Source organism: Podarcis liolepis (genome assembly GCF_965112155.1).
Source record: "Podarcis liolepis genome assembly, chromosome: 15".
Lineage (NCBI taxonomy): Eukaryota > Metazoa > Chordata > Lepidosauria > Squamata > Lacertidae > Podarcis > Podarcis liolepis.
The window spans coordinates 3,212,528-3,230,443 of record NC_139566.1 but is presented as its reverse complement, the minus strand read 5'-3'; the positions used below and the strand labels follow the sequence as shown (position 1 = coordinate 3,230,443).

The 17,916-nt window shown below is 46.2% G+C and overlaps 1 protein-coding gene across 4 annotated transcripts in view; it reads left to right on the top strand.

The window, feature by feature from the left end:
* TUFT1 (tuftelin 1) overlaps positions 1–17,916 on the top strand; it is a 51,001-nt gene that overhangs the window by 17,126 nt on the left and 15,959 nt on the right. For all 4 annotated transcript variants that reach the window (XM_083477287.1, XM_083477286.1, XM_083477288.1 and 1 more), the window contains exons 2-5: positions 10,296–10,370; positions 11,622–11,726; positions 14,386–14,472; positions 17,120–17,191. In XM_083477287.1, coding sequence (XP_083333413.1) covers positions 10,296–10,370; positions 11,622–11,726; positions 14,386–14,472; positions 17,120–17,191 — 339 coding nt within the window. The remainder of the gene's footprint in view (positions 1–10,295; positions 10,371–11,621; positions 11,727–14,385; positions 14,473–17,119; positions 17,192–17,916) is intronic.

Genomic DNA, 17,916 nt, shown 5'->3' with positions numbered 1-17,916 from the left:
GGTAAATAAGCAACTGGAATGCTTAGCTAGGATGCAACTCAAATCTCCCTGCCCCAAGGTGGTTGTTCCCTGCCCACTCCTAAAAAAAAAAGGTGTTTTGCCAGGGATGTATTGTGTGATCATTGAGAAGGAAAGTTACCTGTTTTTTTTATCTACTGTGACCCTCTGTTCTTATTAGGCAGGGTTATGAATGTGAAGTCCTGGCTTATCACAGACTTCTGAAATGGCGTCTTTGTGACTCAGATTTCATTTGGAAAACAGTATCTTTATTACAAATTTTAGTTTGCAAGACACGGGTTACGTTCAGAAGTGGGCTTTTTGTGTGGGCTAGTTTTCCTGGTCATAAATTGTAGCGCTTGCGTCTTGATTTTCAGCATTTCGTTTACATTACAATGCCTTGCACTAGAAAACTTTGGCTTTTAAAAAATCAGTTTACTGCCGCATCACGCTGAATTTTAAATGGCGGTAAAGAACTGTAATTTTGTCACTGCAAGTTTTCCCGAGTTAACAGTCTTGCAAATGCTCCCTCTCCTACAAGAAATGATTAAGGCAGAAATTAGAGCTAAACTTCCACTGAATACAGCCATGGCATTTCAGGACTCCAACTAGGTATTTTAAAATTCCTAGGCAGGGTCATAGCAATAGCATTCCTCGTCTTCAGGGTGGATTTATAAACATCTTCTCCCACCCTTCCCCACCTTGAGTTCTTGAGGAAAGTGACTGTTTTGACGATTCTTATTTTCATCAGTTGTGTGCTAAGCCCATCCCAAACCTGTTATAAGATGGCGCTGTCTGTTAAACCACAGAGCCGCTTGGGCTTGCCGATCAGAAGGTCGGCGGTTCGAATCCCCGCGACAGGGTGAGCTCAGTCCCTGCTTCCGCCAACTTAGCAGTTTGAAAGCACACCAAAGTGCAAGTAGATAAATAGGTACCACTCTGGTGGGAAGGTAAACGGCGTTTCCGTGCGCTGCTCTGGTTTCACCAGAAGCGGCTTAGTCCTGCTGTCCACATGACCCGGAAGCTGTACGCCGGCTCCCTCGGCCAGTAAAGCGAGATGAGCGCCGCAACCCCAGAGTCGTCCACGACTGGACCTAATGGTCAGGGGTCCCTTTACCTTTCCCTATCTCTTGTTTTGCGATGAGCCAGTTTTGTGGTTACTGTGTGAATGTATCCAGGTTCTAGCAACCGAGGGTGCCTTAGCGGTGACTTCACAGGCGCTGTCCACTAGGTGCCTGTGGCCTTTCTGCAATTACATCCTGGATCACAAGAGCCTGGCTAGCTGGACTCCTATATAAATGTTAGTTACTGTATTACCAAATACGTAACATGCTTGCAGTTGGGAGCTAGTTATTATCAAATACATAACGTGCTTGAGTTTGGGAGTCGGAAGTTTGTGATGTAGGTTGATGACACAACAGCAGCAACAACAACAAACCCAGAGGGATTTTGTGGCTAATATCCTACCTGGGTGGATACTGGTGATTAAGCACACTGAGGACTAGTAACTTGCCTCTCTTCCCAAGTTCAATGCCCAGTATCTCCAGTTAAACCACCTCAAGTCGGATTGTTGTGGAAAAGACTTCTGGCTGGGCTCTAAGCCCTGCTGAAGAGAAAATGTGAAGGCTTTGTACAACAGCCGTGTAAAGGAGGCCACAAACTTTTTCTTCTGTTCACATCTTATCAGGTGGCGGCTGTTCTTTTTATTTATTTATTTAACCTGTCCTTCCTCCAGTTTTCCCAAGGCTGTGTATGTGGTCTCATCTTATCCTACCAACAGCCCTGTGAGGTACGACTGTGTGACCGACTTAAGGTTCACACAGTAGATTTTGGAACCCGGGTCTTGATGACCAGTAAACAGCAGTGCACCACATTGGCTAAAATATGTCAATTAGTGCCTTTTTAATCGATGAGCGTTGGAAAATATCACCTGCATCAAAATCTCCACTTAATTACCGTATTTTTCCGTGTATAAGACTAGGTTTCCCCCCCCCCAGAAAATAATGTCATAAATTAGGGGGCGCCTTATACACGGATACATCCTCCCCCCAAAGCGGGGGCATCTTATACATGGGGGCATCTTATAGATGGAAAAATATGGTAAATGTTTGCCAATCCCTCCCTCTCAGCCTAATCACCCTGATCTATTGAGCTTTGTGACTTGAGTTGAGATTTGAACTCTGAACCTAGTCTGACTCTCATTCTACACCTCACTGCTCCTTCTCCCCCCGGGAGCCACCACAGTTAAGACACCGCCCTCCCATTACCACCCTGTTATTAGTTTCCGTCTTAGAGAAGAAATAAATACATTTATTTATTTCATAAAATTTATACAAATCTTGATTGTAAAAAGCCTCCAAGTGGTTTTCAAAAAATGAGTAAGACTCATTACCCGAAGGCAGCATCTACTCACTGTAAGTGACCATCCCAACGGCTGTTTTAAGGCATCTATTCCTCTTAACCTTGGGAAAAAAACTACAAATAGGGGTTTGGTTATGTGCTTCTTGCTCATTAGTGTTTTGAAAAATACCTATCCCTCTGACCTCATGTTTTCTCATAAACGTCGCTCGCAAATGGGTTCCGATGGAGTGAGGAATGTAAAGATAATTATAACCCGGCGTGGAAAATGGGACTGTAATCTTTCTGCAACATTTAACATGCCCCTTGCCGAGTGGGTAATTGTGCCGGGGACTCGGGAGAATCGCATTTGCGTAATCAAGACATCTCCTGGGACTTAAATTGCGGCGTGTTGCTCGTTCAGTCATTTATTTCTCAGGAGAGAGCCGCGAGGCTTAGCTGCAATTTCGTTCAGCTGATCGCATCTCGGCTTGAAGTGTCGGATCCAGATGTGTGTCACAGCTCTCCTGACACAGCACATAATGCCTTTTGAGGTTTTAAAAGAGGAATCTGGCTGAGCGGTGGACAGCAAAGGTGAATGGAGATACATTGGAAACTGGTTCTCTGAAAACCTGGGGAAATCTGTGATGAAGACCACCAACCCACAGCCCCTGCTAGATGTAATTAGTGTTGTTCTAGATGCTCTTTTCACTTGCAAATTGATTTTGCGATGGCTCTTTGTGCAAAAACGCTAAGGGGTTGTTTTTCAGAGTCTCGAGTCCACAGACAGTGCAGATCTCTAGCAACTGCCAATGCTTGCATGATTTCTGAACTGGGATGAACCTTAAGTGCTTTAAGGTCGGGCATTTCCCTAGCCAAGAAATAAAATAGAAAATTGACCGACTGGCCAGAGCAACCACCCCCAACCTGGTCCACACGTTTTGGACCACATCCGTGAAGCAGAACTCCCTCCGTTGCCTCTGCTGGGGCAGGCCAGCTCCATCCAGTCTCCTCTCCCCCCATATTTCATTGGGAAAAGCCATTCCATCAGGCTGCGTCAGTGGGAGAGTTGGGAATCAATAGGGCACGTCTCATCATCTTTTCTGGAGACCCCGTTGCCTTAGGCACCTCCTGCCCCTGAGCTACGCCAGCATTTGGTCATTACAGGAACACCTGTTGAGAAATAGGTGCTTGAGTTTTCCTCTTCCCTCCCTGTCCCTTTTCCCTTGTGTGTCTTTTTTAAAAAAATTAAAATATTGAGGTAGGGACTGTCTTGTTTGGAATCTGTTAAGCAGCAGCAGGATTATCCACTTCTGTGCCTGTTCTCCTTTCCCATCCCGGCTAGCCACCTAGAAGAATTTGCAGCTAAGAACTTACACCTGGATTTGTGCTTTTTCCTGGGAACTGTAGGGTGTTCAGGGTGCTGGGAATTGTAGTTCTACACCTCCCAGGATTCTCTCAGGAGTGTGTGTGTGTGTGGGGAGGCCATGATTCTTAAAGTGTTATCGCATGCTTCCAAATAAACAAGCATAAGATTCACGAAGGAAAAATTCCGTGCTTAGGCTGTTTACATAGAGCAAGCTCGTTGACCGTTAACAAAATATTAACTTCTACACCTTGACTTGTATTTTCTGGGGTGGTTTTCTGTGTGTGTGTGTGTGTGTGTGTGTGTGTGTAGATATATAATTCCCCCAGGGGCTTTCCCACCTTGATATTGATGAATGCAGTGACTCATTTCCTGAAACACTCAGCCGATCTGTGAAGTTCTGCCCTCCCCCTTACCATATATGGGGCGATTGCAGAATCTCACCTGTGTATTTTGTGTTTGCGTGGCGATGGCTGCTATAGAGACCAGCTTAATAACCGCTTCGCTTGACCTGCCACGCCTTCAGAATTCTTGGTGGGGCTGGTAGATCTCTGCCGCAAATCCTCATATTTCAGGAACTGGAGCCAGTGACCCAAACAGGGAAAAGGTAGTCAGCCGTTGGAAGAAAATCTGCAGTTAGTCGAATCTCTTGGAGATAATCAACCCTCTTTACACCAGCGAATTTCGACCATATGTTAGTGGGCATTGTGATTCAGCAACAACTCCCAAGTTGAAGAAACCATTGTTCTAGATCATGCCCCCCCCCCTTTGAAGGGTTGGACTACGACTCCCATCATCCACTGGCAGTGCCAGCAATGGATGATGGGAGTTGGAGTCCCAGCAGCGTCCATTTTTCAGGCATCAGGTTGGGGAAACCTATGTAGGCGCAGAAATGCGTTTTTTGTTTGTGAGTTGTGTATGGCCACATTCACACCATGTATTTGAAGCACAAATTCTGGTTGTGGTAGTTTAGGCTGCTGAGAGTTGCTAGGAGAATGTCCTCCCCACCCCCAATTGTATCAAATATTCATATAGCATCAGATACTTAAATTGGTTTCTAATTGTATTTTTATTGCTGCTTCTGTTTCTTACGTTGCCACATTATGGCTTGAATCCTGTGGAATTTGGATTGTAACATGATAGAGTAAAATGTGTAAGAACTAAAAGAAGCAATAAAAATAATTGCAAATGCTACCATGGGCAGGAAAAACAACAACCATTAAGCCAGTCCCCCCCCCCCCCCCGGACTCTTGGAGAACCTCTGACCTAGGCATTAGCCCAAAGGAGATGGAGAAAAAGTGGGGGGTGAAGACAAGGCCCGGTATTCCAGCCACCCTCTTAGTTTTGGTGATTCCCACAGGCACCCACCTGCATTCTTCCAAGTTTGTGCATAATGAGGTCTAGAACCTTGTTTGTGTGTACGTGTTTTTAAAAGCTGAAATTCTCTGAGATCAGAATTTGGGGCTCACTATCATACTACGTGTGGGTTTTGCGTGCTCCTGGATAACAGAACGAGCCTGTTTATATTTTTTATTTTGGTTCGGCAGCTCTGCTGTGGGCTTTGATTCGGGAATCAAGAAGGCATTTTCTGCTCTGCCCTGTAGTGGTTGCACGTGGCGCCATGTCTGTTCCACTGCAGTTTGCCTTCTGCCAAAAGCTACATCATGGGGCTCACTCTCTGCCGTGGCGAAACCTCATAACTTGCGTAATTACATTACGTAAATGATAAAGCCCTTACGTTATGCCAGGCGAGTTCTTTTCAGCACAGAGGGAACGTATTGTGAGCAAACCGAAAGCGGAATACTGATTGTATTCTCTGGGTTGAATTCCTTTCCAGACACGAGACAGATAGATGTGGTGCAGTCATTTGACCCTCTTATACCCCACTTGCTATCTCCAGCTGAATCCCCCCCCCCAAAAAAAGTCAAATATCTTCTTGCAAATGTGAGCATGTTTGTTCAGGAAGGAGTCTGCACCTCTGGAGCAGCAGCTGGGTTTTCCTGGGTGTGGAATGACACATTGCGGAGATCCTGCTCCGAGTTTGCCTAAAAAATGTTGCCATCCCGGTTTGTTCCCGATTATTGCTTCATAAGCCCTGGATGTCGTAATTGAGAATTGGGACAGACCCAGAGCAAGGGGGAAAAGCCCCAAAATGTCAGAGGTGGGCGGAGGATGCCTTGCCCTTGTGCCACAAATCGCCCCAGGTCGGCCCGGACTCCTGGCCGCCTGCCAACGTGGTGCTGGAATGGTGTGGTTTTTTTTGAAACTGCAAACAAGGTGACGACAGTGACTTTAATAGGCTTCGCCAGAGCCTTTTGCCCGCCAGGTAATTAAGGTACGCCTTTCTGTGTCACATTGAAAGACGTTGTGCTCTCGAAGCAGCTTCTGGAACGCACGCCCTCTCGACTGGAATTGGGCGTTCAAGGGCTGGCGGCGCACGTACAAATTGCTGGCGATTAAAGCAGGGGGGACGTGGGTCGGTCCTAATTGTGGCCCCCTGGGCGTCCAGGTGGGGTCACGGGTATCCTAAACAGGTGTGTGCTGTTCCACAGAGGTGTGATGTGCTGAAGTCTGCTAGTGCTTTTCCGTCCCTGGACAGGACGCTCTCTCTCGCGCCTTGCCCAAATGCTCATGCTTTGCTGATCACGCCGTACTTGTCTGCGTGCTGATAGCGCCGTGTTAATTAGCTGAACGGCGGAAGGATCTTGGCTCACACCAGCACCCACGACACTCAAGCAGTCTGCTCACGAGGAGCCCACCAGCAGGAAAGGAAAGCAACAGCGCTCTCTCAGATGGTGTGCAAATTTGTCGAGAGAGGCCCTGTGTCAGGTGTTGTGTGACATTGACTGTTGCACCCCTCCCCCTGTGTCACTCCATTTCATAAAATGTGTTCAGGACGTCGAGGGGGTGTCTGAACGTAGGGCAGTTCTCCAGTAAACCAGGCCTAGGCCACCTGTCATTTAGGATTTAATTGTTGTTGTTTAGTTGTTTAGTCGTGTCCGCCTCTTCGTGACCCCATGGACCAGAGCACGCCAGGCACTTCTGTCCTCCACTGCCTCCAGCTGTTTGGTCAAACTCATGCTGGTCGCTTCCAGAACACTGTCCCACCATCTCGTCCTCTGTCATCCCCTTCTCCTTGTGCCCTCCATCTTTCCCAACATCAGGGTCTTTTCCAGGGATACTTCTCATGAGGTGGCCAAAGTCTTGGAGCCTCAGCTTCAGGATCTGTCCTTCCAGGGAGCACTCAGGGCTGATTTCCTTCAGAATGGATAGGTTTGATCTTCTTGCAAGAGTCTCCTCCAGCACCAGAATTCAAAAGCATCAATTCTTCGGCGCTCAGCCTTCTTTATGGTCCAGCTCTCACTTCCATACATCACTACTGGGAAAACCAGAGCTTTAATTATACAGACCTTTGTTGGTAAGGTGATGTCTCTGCTTCTTTTAATATTAAGGATATTAATATTTTTTAAAAAATTAAGGATTTAATAATAATAATAATAACTTAAAAACAAGATTAAAATAAAACATTAAAATGCAGCCTCATTTCAGCAGAAACTCAAAAACTTTTTGGGGGGGATGAAAACGTCAAGTCTTCACCAAGGCCAACTATCCAGACTGGTCCTACGTGGGCCAGAAAAAAGCCAGGGAAGTCCCCAAGTAGGAGTTCCATCACAGAAGGAAAAGGGAAAGAGGGGAAGGGGATCAAGTTGAGTCCAAGCCAAAGGCCAGGCGGAACAACTCTGTCTTACAGGCCCTGTGGAAAGAAATCAGATCCTGCAGGGCCCTGGTCTCATGAGGCAGAGCGTTCCACCAGGCAGGAGCCAGTGCTGAAAAGGCCCCGGCTCTATTGAGGCTAATCTTTGAGATTCCTGCGTTGTCGGGGGTTGGACTAGATGACCCTTGGGGTCCCGTCCAACTCCACATTTCTATGATGCCTTTCAGGTGGTTTCTGACTACAGCTCCCATCCAGGGTTCGAAATTCAACAGGCCCAGGCACATCCCTGCCTGCCACCTGGAGTTGCACGCCTGGGGATCCTTGGATTTTGACCAGGGGTCAGCACACTTTTTCAGCAGGGGGCCAGTCCACTGCCCCTCAGACCTTGTGGGGGGCCGGACTATATTTTGAAAAAAAATAATGAACGAATTCCTATGCCCCACAAATAACCCAGAGATGCATTTTAAATAAAAGGACACATTCTACTCAGGTAAAAACACGCTGATTCTTGTTTGTTTTTTTAAAATGATATTTATTAAAATTTCAGAGAAAAGAATTACATTAAAACAAGAAATACAAAAATAAAAAACAAAAATAAAAATACAAGAAAAATATAAAATACAAAATACAGAATAAAAAAATAAAAACACTTACAAAAGAAAAGAAAAAAGAAAAAAAATGGATCAATCTTTCCATGCCTTACATTCATATCCTTGTTTCCCTGACCTCCTCATACCTCCCTTTTTTGTATTCCAATTCAATTAGTTAATTCAGCAATTTCTAAAACACGCTGATTCTTGGACCATCTGCGGGCCGGATTGAGAAGGCAATTGGGCCGGATCCGGCCCCCAGGCCTTAGTTTGCCTACCCATGATCTTGACTGTTTCCACACATTAGCAACACGTCCTGTAGAATCCTTCCCGTTACGTTTTATCTGCACAATCGGAATGAATTTCGGGAACCAAGAAGTCACATTGGAAAACATGACTTGGAAGCCGCCTCGCCCCAAAATGGCCATTCAGAATTCCATTTTGGTGGCCGTACGCCTGGTTTAAGGAGCCGTTTGGCTAAATACAGATCTGAGTTTCCAGCTCTGCTCCCATCATCCCTTGAGTGAGCTGCCGTTTGCCGTGGAAATGTTCACGCTGAGTTTGTTGGGTGTGTGCACAGCTGCTGAAGGGCTCCGTATCTGCTGTGGATGACTTCGCAGAGAGAGAAAAGACACCATAACTTTAGAGCGTCGCTTCTGCCGTGTCTCAGAGCCCTGATGTCTGGCGCGCGCGCTCTCTTTCTCTGTGTGTGGCTAAAATAAGTCTATTTTCACGCTTGTTTACAAGGCTGAGAACAAGTTGCTGAACAAGTTTGGCTAGGGGCAGAAGGAGAAAAGGAAAGCCTGCATGTTAAGCTCTTTACGCAGCGCGGGGAGGCGGAAGCGAATCCTCCGCGCCAACTGTCTCCCATGAATTAAAAATGAGTGCCTGTCTCTCAGGCAGAACCGCGCTTGCATTGATTCCTGCAGAGCCGAAGTTGGGCAGAGTCAGCCTGAGGCCTGGGAGGGTTTGGGGACTCACAGGAAGCGGCTTTCTGCAGATCCAGACCTGTAGTCCCTCTAGTTCAGTGCAGACTGCACTGGCTGGCAGCTGCTTGCCAAGGTTTCAGGCCGTGGGACGTTCCCCAGCCATTCCTGGAGACGCCAGCGATGGAAGCTGGGATCAACGGCCGCTCTGCCCCTGAGCTGCCTTCTCCAAAAACAAAGCAAGGCTCTGGTCCTCATGGTTCTGAACACATGGGTAGTTTAAATGGGGCCTTCTGCATGCAGAGCAGCTGTTCTCTACCACCTCTGGCTGTTCACTATGAATTGCTAGTCACCCAAAGCTGTTATTTGTTCATAATAGTGCCTTTTTGGGAGAACCTCTTCAGCTGTTAGACGGCGCTTCATTTCCCCTGCTTAAGATCCCTCTGTAAAATCAACCCATCCCGTGAAGCATTGGCATTCTTGAGATCAGGAGATCTGCTACACACCATGACAGAACCAGGCCTCCCGTGTGGTGGCCCCTAGCCTTTGGAACTCCCTCCCACTGCACGTATCAGACAGGCGCCTTCTCTCTCGTCTTTTTGGCACCTGTTTAATAAGTTCCTCTTTCGACAACCTTCTAAAATCTCCATCCCAGCTTCCTTCTCTCTTAGATGGGTCCAAGTTGATTTCAAGCAACTGCCGTTATGTTGAGACTGTGTTTTGTATTTTAGGATATACAGGTGAAACTTGAAAAATTTGAATATCGTGGGAAAGTTCCTTTATTTCCGTAATCCAACTTGAAAGGTGAAACTAATATATGAGAAAGACTCGTGGCATGCGAAGCGAGATATGTCAAGCCTTGATTTGTTACCATTGCGATGATCATAGTGTACAGCTTATGAAAACCCCAAATTAACAATCTCAGAAAATTAGAATATTCAAGGAAATCAGCAAAACAAGGGTTGCAAATCGAGCAAGATTGGACCTCTGAGAAGTAGAGCATTTCTCGCTTTGCATGTCATGAGTCGATCTCATATATTAGTTTCGCCTTTTAAGTTGAATTACTGAAATAAACGAACTTTTCCACGATCTTCTAATTTTTCGAGTTTCACCTGTATATGCATATTTTATAGACAGCATATGCAGTTCTATATAAGGGTTGATTATGTTTTGATCATGCCGCAAATTTGGGATGCCTCGGGGGAAGCGATCCACGAATGAAATCGACAACAGCGCCTTGAATGACAACCTTTCTACGGCTGTTATATTTATTAGAGATCGCTTTGGGATGCAATTTGCAAATAGTGGTGAATGTTGCCAAGCCAACCTATTGAGCGTGTCTACCTTGCCGTCTTGTTTTTCAGGACAGTGTGAAAATACTAAGACTGACCCTCCAGAATGACCTTCCTGGAGACAGGCGCGACCAAGGGAAGCAAAAGGTGAGTGGCTTGTGTGAATAAGGCCTCGCTTGCTATACAGTGGTGCCTCGCAAGACGAAAAGAATCCGTTCTGTGATTCTCTTCGTCTAGCGGTTTTTTCGTCTTGCGAAGCAAGCCCATTGACGGATTAGCGCTATTAGCGGCTTTTAGTGGCTTATCGGCTTATCAGATCAGCTGATAAGCGGCTTAGCGGCTTAGAAAAAGGGGGGGAAGGAAAAAAACCCCGCAGGAACTCGCAAGACATTTTCGTCTTGCGAAGCAAGCCCATAGGAAATTCGTCTAGCGAAGCACCTCCAAAACGGAAAACTCTTTCGTCTAGCGAGTTTTCCGTCTTGCGAGGCATTCGTCTTGCGGGGCCCCATTGTACTATTTTAGCAGCCACGACTGCCCCCAAAGAACCCTGGGAGCTGTAGTTTGTTGCGGGTGCTGAGATTTGTCAGGAGACCCCCCCCCCAGTCCCCCTCACAGAGCTGCAACTCTCAGCAGCTTGACTGAACCTTCCTAGGAAATTTTGGGAACTGTAGCTTTGTGACGGGAATTGGGTGGGGGGGTCTCCTCACAACTCTCAGCACCCTTAAAATGCTACAGTTCCCAGAATGAGGGCCGTATTTAGGTTTGATGAGGCCCTGAGCTACTGAAGGTAATGGGGCCCTTTCTATGTCCAGCTGTCCTTTGTCAACAACAAATTGTCACTGTTTTTTTGTGCTGAATATATGCTATATGGAAATTGATGGACCTAATAGGCATCTAAAGCCATTTGCACATCACAAAATATTTATTTTATCAAAGTAATTGTTGAACTGTAACCTGAAGCGTATGTAACCCGAGGTACCACTGTAATCATCATCATCATCATCCTGCCCTCCCCAGCTGAAGCCGGGCTCAGAGTGACAGTTACATAAGATCACAATCAATTAAGCAATAAGGCGGAAAGTGGTGGGAAGTAGGGGAAGGAGAGGTGGGGAAATATTGTTAAAAAGGTGTAGTTATAGGTATATCAGTACTCTAATCTGAATAGTTAAATTGTGTTAGTAGTGTTATTGTGGTTTTTGTTGTATGTGGTTTTTGTGGTTGTTTGTATTGAAAAAATGAATAAATAAATTTAATAATAATATTAATAATAAATAATAAATAAAAGAAAATCACAATCAATTAATTAAAATACATTCTAAAATAAATTCAATCTAAAATCCAGAGGGTAAGCAGAAAAGGGAACCTGCTCACACGAAGCCTTCGTTTTGTCTCCCGCAGCCGGTGGGGAGGGCCTTTGCCATGGTGGCCAACCGGCCCCCCAGCAGCCACGCCTTGGCCTCGGAGTACGTCAAGTCCAGCGAGGGCGACGAGGAAATCATCAAGGTGAGCTGGGAGCAGCCGGCGCTCGGCTTTCGCGGCTTTATTTTTAGCAGACAGGGTGTTGTTGGCCAGCGAGAAATAGAAGGAAGGAACCGGCTTTTCAGGGAGGGTCTTGTAGTCCAGGGGGGCAGAGCAGCTTCTTTTGCAACCAGAAGGTCCCAGGTGCAAAAGCCCAGCATCTCCAGGCAGGGTTGGGAGAGACTCCCTGCCTGCAGCTGCCAGTCAGTGTAGGCAGTATGGAGCTGTATGCCCAGATGCTTCAGTATAAGGCAGCTTCTGGTGCCTCTGCTCAAAGCAGCCCTCTTGCTCAGAAACATGAGGACTGGAGCCTTGCTTCATTTTTAGGGGGGGGGGTGCAGCTCTGTGGGAGAGTCCCTGCTTTGCAGGCAGAAGGTCCTGGGTTCAATCCTGCCCCCCATATCTCCAGATGGGGTTGGTTTCTTCTTGAAACCCTGGAGAGCAGCTGCCAGCCAGTGTTGGCAGCCCTGAGGTAGGTAGACCCCAGTGACCTGGCTCTGTAGAAGGGCAGCTTCCTGTGTTCCTGTTTAAGGTCACGGCGTAGATTTAAAGCACCTGCCTTCTCCTCAAGGGCTCATTTTATTTTATTTTATTTCATTTCTTTTTTATATATAAAATTTTATTGGTTTTTCACAGTTTTTATAAACACAAACAATACACAAAACAAACAAACAAACACACAAACAAACACGTATAATTTCATATCCTTTTTTCTTAAACCTTACTTCGCCGACTTACTTACCTCCCCTTTCTACATCCCAATTTCCAAAATTATTTCAGCAAATCCTAGCACTTGGTTTTATCAAATTTTCCCTTATTCTTTTCTTTTACTTAATCTTTTACAGCTGTAGTCCCCATTTTTTCCTAAAGCCTTGACATTTTAGCATTCGTTATTTTATTTTATTTCATTTCATTTATGCTTTTCAAGTTTATACATTTCACTAATTTCACAATCCTTTTAACATTTCATAACTTTGGCTTCCTTCCCCCTGTTTCCGCGGTTCCTTACATTTATTTTTAATACCTTTTGCCTATCCAAATTCACTTAATTTGCTCATTTATTCATCTGCTTTAAATATATGCTCTTATAGAACTGCGGGTCATTGCAATAATCCTGCCAATGTTCTTATCTGTTTACAATTTATCAGCAAATATTCAATAAACCATTTCCATTCTTTTACAAAAAGTTTGTTAACTTGATTTCTTACTCTTCCAGTAAGTTTCTCCGCCTGTTCTGTAAGTTTTTGTATCCGTTCTTCCTTTGCTTCCCCTCAAGGCTTCCTGGGAACTCTAGTTTGCCCCCTCACAGAGCTGCGGTTCCCAGGATGCTTTGCAAGGGGAAGCCGGGTGCTGTGGCTCTGACTTCTTTTTCGAAACATGAGGACTAGAATCTTTTGCTGTTAGGAAAAGGTTTGCAGCTCAGCAGCAAGGCTGTGTAGGTGAAGCTTACAGAGGAGGCTGTGTCCCTCCTGGTGTTGCGGGACTCCAGCTCCCATCACCCCTGGTAAAAATAAACTAAATAATAAAAATCAGAAAGTTTAAGGGAAAAAATTAGAAAATTGAACAAAGCCTTAATGGAATAATAATAATAATAATAATAATAATAATAATAATAATAATAATACTACAGTGGTGCCTTGCAAGACGAAAAGAATCCGTTCTGTGATTCTCTTCGTCCTGCGGTTTTTTCGTCTTGCGAAGCAAGCCCATTGATGGATTAGCGCTATTAGCGGCTTTTAGCGGCTTATCAGCTTATCGGATCAGCTGATAAGCGGCTTAGCGGCTTAGAAAAAGGGGGGGGGGACCCCCGCAGGAACTCGCAAGACATTTTCATCTTGCGAAGCAAGCCCATAGGAGATTCGTTTTGCGAAGCACCTCCAAAACGGAAAACTCTTTCGTCTAGCGAGTTTTCTGTCTTGCGAGGCATTCGTCTTGCGGGGCACCACTGTAATAATAATAATAATAATAATAAATTTATTTATATCCCGCCCTCCCCAGCCGAAGCCGGGCTCAGGGTGGCTAACAACAATAAAATAATACAACATTCTAAAATCATTTCATTAAAATTAATTCAACTCAGATTGATGGCAACCATTAGGCTAAAATTCTGTGAAGATTGCCAAAGGAGGGAGTCAGGCTGTGCCCTGGCCAAAGGCCGGCTACAAACCTCGTTTCACTGAACTATTCAGTTTCCTCTGAAGGAAATAGAAAAACCATAAACCTTAAATGACCAAATTTTTTTTAAAAAAGGGGTAGAACTCCCAAAAATTCTGAAGTGTTATAATCATAGGTAAAGCAAGGTTTTTCTAATTTTTAAACTTTTTGATTTTTATTATTTAGTTTATTTCTACAAGCTAATATTTCTAGTCGATTACTTCTCGTTTCAGGGATTTTCATTTGTTTTGTGCAATTCTCAGTTCCGTCTTTTTTCTGCTGACTCCCCTCATCCCTGGTGGCTGGCCATGCTTGATGGGACTTGGAGTCCAGCCACGTCCGGAGGGCTCCAGCTTGCTCCCCAGCCCTGATCCTCAACCGTTCCTCAAGCGCACGCCTGTCCCATCTTGCGCCGGGTTTGCCTCCTTCCTATCAGGGCAGCTTTCCTTCCCAACTTGATGGGCGTTCTGATTTCTCCTCTGTGACTCAGGTCTACCTCCGAGCCCGAGCCGAGGACAGGGCCCAGAACGAAAAGAGCCTCCATCAACTGAAAAGTGACGGCTGTCATCTCCAAGCGGTAATTAGCGTCCTTTTAAATAATGTGTGCTGGCAAGTAGCGGGGAGGTAATTTTGCAAAACGGAAGGAGGTGGTGGCACGGACTCTCAATGGGGCACTGAAGGGTGTGTGTGTGTGTGTGTGCAGAAATAACATAAATACCGTATTTTTTGCTCTATAAGACTCACTTTTTCCCTCCAAAAAAGTAGTGGGAAATGTTTGTGCGTCTTATGGAGGGAATGCAGGCTGCGCAGCTATCCCAGAAGCCAGAACAGCAAGAGGGATCGCTGCTTTCACTGTTATTCTGGCTTCTGAGATTCAGAATTTTTTTTTTCTTGTTTTCCTTCTCCAAAAACTATGTGCGTCTTATGGTCTGGTGCGTCTTAAAGAGTGAAAAATATAGTATTTCTGAAGTTTACTGCAGCGGCTGAAGAGGCAAGCAACTTTTCAGTTGCAGCCGGAAAGGGAGGCTTGCCTCTTCAGCAATTTGGTAAAAACCTGTTGCTACCCAGTGTGTTTTTCTCCCACCGGTGCACAGATTCCGTCCCAGAAAAAAATTATTTGTGCATTCTTGCTGATGCATTCTGCAAAGGGGAGTAAGGAAGGCCCTTAAGACAAGTTGCAAAAGGCAAACCTTTGTGCAGAGGAACGAACGCCTTGTGTTGGAGCTTGGCTATAGAAATCCGCTCCGCCTAACTGGCACCAAAGGGTGTTTTCTCTCTCCCCCCCCCCCGCCTTTTTTGCATCAAGAAGCTCGCTGACTCACGCCCGCCTTAGAAGCGCTGCCGGATCTGAAGCCCTAATTGCTTTGCTAGCTGGAAAGGATCTGTCAGGAGTTGCCTTCTGTGTTTTGTCTGCCCGTCTTGGCCCAGCTGCCTGCGTGCCACACCTCGCAGCGAGGGCCTCTCCCCGCTCTGAAGGTGTTGGCGGTTCCTTTGGCAAAGTCCCCGGCGTTTCCCAAGAGTTTTGGGAGGTCTGCAACCACAGGCAGCCTGATGGGTCTTTGCTCGGTTCCTTCAAAGATGAGAAAGTCTGAGATGGAGAGGGGTGTTTTGTTTTTGACAATAGTATTTATTGATTTTCAATAGACATAACAAAAAAGAAATTATGCAACAACACAATAGAGAAGTGAAAAAGAAGAAAAAAAAGAATAACAAACTTAAAATACGTAAACAGAAAAAAAGAAACTCAATTAATTAATTGAAATCCATTTCCATAAACATTTTAGTTGACTTCCTCTAATCTCCTCCATCTGAATTTCCTCTTAATTTGAATGTAGCAGTTTCCAGTATCATTATTTCATAAAACAATATTACAGTCGTATTCCAATTTCTTTACCTTTCTTATAGTACATTTTCTTATTTATATATTTAAGTCTAATTTAATCCTAGGCCTGATTGGTTCTTTCAAGTGGTTGCATTTCTTTAATATTGGAATATTTGTTCAAATAGTCTTTAAATTTCTTCCGGTCTTCTTGGTAGTCCTTTCTGGTCGCGGATTCTCCCGGTGAGATCAGCCAGCTCCATAAATTCCATCATCTTCATCTGCCTGAGACGGAGAGGTTAGACTGAGCCAGAGGGGGAGCGGAGCGAGGGTTTGGCTCTGTTTATATCCCGTCTTTCCTTCCAGGAATTCCAGGGCGATGTACGGGGTGTTTCTCTCCCCCAACAAAAAAAAATTCCCCGAATTTATCTCACAACAACCCTGTGAGGTCAGCCAAGCTGAGAGGTTGTGATGAGTCTGTCTGTGTTTGTGTGTCGGGGGGAAGAGCAGGAATGACTGGCGTCGCTCAGGAAGCAGCAGCCCCCATGGACCCTGCTAGAAAATTGCAACCTGTGTTGCTGATAGAAGTATTGCGACTCATGCAACACGTTGGCACTTACCGTATTTTTTGCTCTGTAAGACGCGTTTTAGCCCTCCTAAAAAGTAAGGGGAAATGTGTGTGCGTCTAATGGAGCGAATGCAGGTGGGAGGTTCTGCTCAGCGCTTCCTTTAAAGAGCCGCGTGGAGCGATTGTGCAACTCTTGGGGGCTTTTCCCCGAGGAGGGAGAAGGGCTGCCCATCTCCCTCCTCAGGGAAAAGCCCCCAAGAGGGGGCAAACACTCCGCATTGCAGCATAGCTGTCAGCTTACAGATTTGAAAGTAAGGGACCAGCAGCCTCGAAAATAAGGGATCAGCAGCCAAAATAAGGGATTTTCCAAGCACAGGTATGTTCAACTTCTGAGCCCCTTCAAGCCAAAGGCAGAAAGCCCAGCCAGCAGCCAAACGAAGCCTCAAGCGGTGGTTCCCACAGCGCAGCAACCTGGCAAAGGGGATGCAGCAAGGAAAACCACCGTCACCTCTCAGCTGGGAAGCGCTGAGCAAAGGCGAGTCCCCAGGAACGCGGCCGATTTGATCGGCACAAGGCATGCAAGCTCCACCCCCCAGTCGTTCTTAGACTTCTTATTGGGTGAGCAACACAGCCAAGCAACAATATACTTTTAAAAACTGTCCTAAAAATGACGTTACCCATCAGCTGCTAAAAGCCTGGCGATAAATACGGTTTCTTTATCTGCATGATTAAAAGGGTGTGAAAGACAAGTCTGTGTGGAGTTCTGTCACGAAAGAAGTGATGTTCTGGTCCCTTTCCCCATTTTATTTAACTTCATTTGTATGTCTTCAAACACAGAAAACGCTGGACAAGCCGAACGGGATCCGTCCTCACAGAACTACCTCATATCGAAGCGTGTCACTATGCCAGGTCCGTGCGCGAGAGTCCGTGGTGGTGGTGGTGGTGGGCTGACGGTTGGCGTTCACAGGTGGCCTCCATGCCTAGAAGGAACTCAGGTTGGGGAGAAACTGGGCTGGTCACAAAAGGGCCAGCTTGTTCACTCGCTCTGACCTAGAGCTGAAGTTAGGGGAGAGGGGAGGCAGTGTGGTGCAATGGTTAGAGCCTCAGGCCAGTGGGGTAGGGAATCCTCACTCTGCCGCTGGGTGATTTTGGGGGCCCCCGACCTTGCAAGGAGAGGCCAAGGAAGTGAAAGCCCTGTCCCTTGCCTTGGATCTTCTTTCGGGGGGTGGGGGGGAGATGTTAATGCAATTAATTAATGCCTTGAGCAAGGTGAATCAGCTTGCTTGTGGCTCGTTTGCACATTATTTATTATTGCATTTATACCCCACTGTTTCTCCAAGGATCTCTAGATGGCCTATGCACCTCTCCCTTTCTCTTCACCCCCCCACCCTCACAACAACCCTGTTAGGCTCAGAGATGCTGGCTGGCCCACTGTGGCCCCAGTGGGGATTTGAAGCCCAGTCCAGCACTCTAACCATTGCACCACCCTGGATGTCAGCCCCAAATGGGGAGGCAGCCCCAAATGGGGAGCCCCAAATCGTTGGCAGTTCAGGCGTGGGGAGATCTCAGGCCTGGGGGAGCCTAAATGTGCCCCTCCAGGCCTCTGTGTCTGGTCTTTGCCCAGCCACTCTGGG